This window comes from Geospiza fortis, unplaced genomic scaffold, assembly GCF_000277835.1.
Source record: "Geospiza fortis unplaced genomic scaffold, GeoFor_1.0 scaffold102, whole genome shotgun sequence".
Classification (NCBI taxonomy): Eukaryota; Metazoa; Chordata; class Aves; order Passeriformes; family Thraupidae; genus Geospiza; species Geospiza fortis.
This window is the reverse complement of record NW_005054373.1, coordinates 2,177,160-2,177,906: the sequence shown is the minus strand read 5'-3', so window position 1 is coordinate 2,177,906 and position 747 is coordinate 2,177,160. Positions and strand designations below refer to the sequence as shown.

The 747-nt window shown below is 59.8% G+C and overlaps 1 protein-coding gene across 1 annotated transcript in view; it reads left to right on the top strand.

Annotated features, from left to right (window-relative positions):
• The first annotated feature begins 635 nt into the window (after positions 1 to 635).
• Positions 636 to 747, top strand: part of RNF166 (ring finger protein 166) — a 6,821-nt gene continuing 6,709 nt past the window's right edge. The window contains exon 1 of the mRNA XM_014308578.2: positions 636 to 740. Coding sequence (XP_014164053.2) covers positions 636 to 740 — 105 coding nt within the window. The remainder of the gene's footprint in view (positions 741 to 747) is intronic.

Genomic DNA, 747 nt, shown 5'->3' with positions numbered 1-747 from the left:
GGAAGCAGCCGCTGGGGGACACGGGGACTCCTGAGCCACGGCTGGGCCCACACCCCCAGACCCCACATCCCCACACCCCAAAGTCCCCTTGATGTCCCCCAGAACAGTGTCCCAGAGATCCAATGACCCCCATGAGCCACGTCCCCAAACGTTACTGTCCCCCCTCCTCCTCAACACTCAACGTCCCCAAACCTCGATGTTGTTTGGCCCCGATGTCCCAGACACCCAGTGTCCCCAAACCTTGAAGTCCCAGAGATCCAATGCCCCAAACATCCCAATGCTCCAGACACAATATCCCTGAAAACAAATGTCCCCAATCCCTGATGTCCCCAAGACACAAAGTTCCCAAGCCTCCATCCTCTGGAGACGCAAAGACCCCAATTTCTGATGTGCGCCAATTTCTGATGTCCTCAAGCCCCAATATCCCCAATTTCTGATGTCCCAAGTTTCTGATATCCTCAGTTTCTGATGTCCCCAAATCTGGATGTTCCCCAGCCCCGATGTCCCCAAGCCCCGATGTCCCCAGTTTCTAATGTCCCCAGCCCAAATGTCCCCAATTTCTGATGTCCCCAGTCTCGCCCTCCCCAGCCCCGCTGTCCCCGGTCCCTCACCGGCAGAACGGGTCCCCGACGCGGATGACAAGCGCGGCCGTGCTCTGCCTGCACTTCATGCCCGTTCGGGGCTGGCTGCGGGGACACGGCCGGTCACCGGGACACCGGGACCTGACCCCCCCGGGAGCGGTACCGA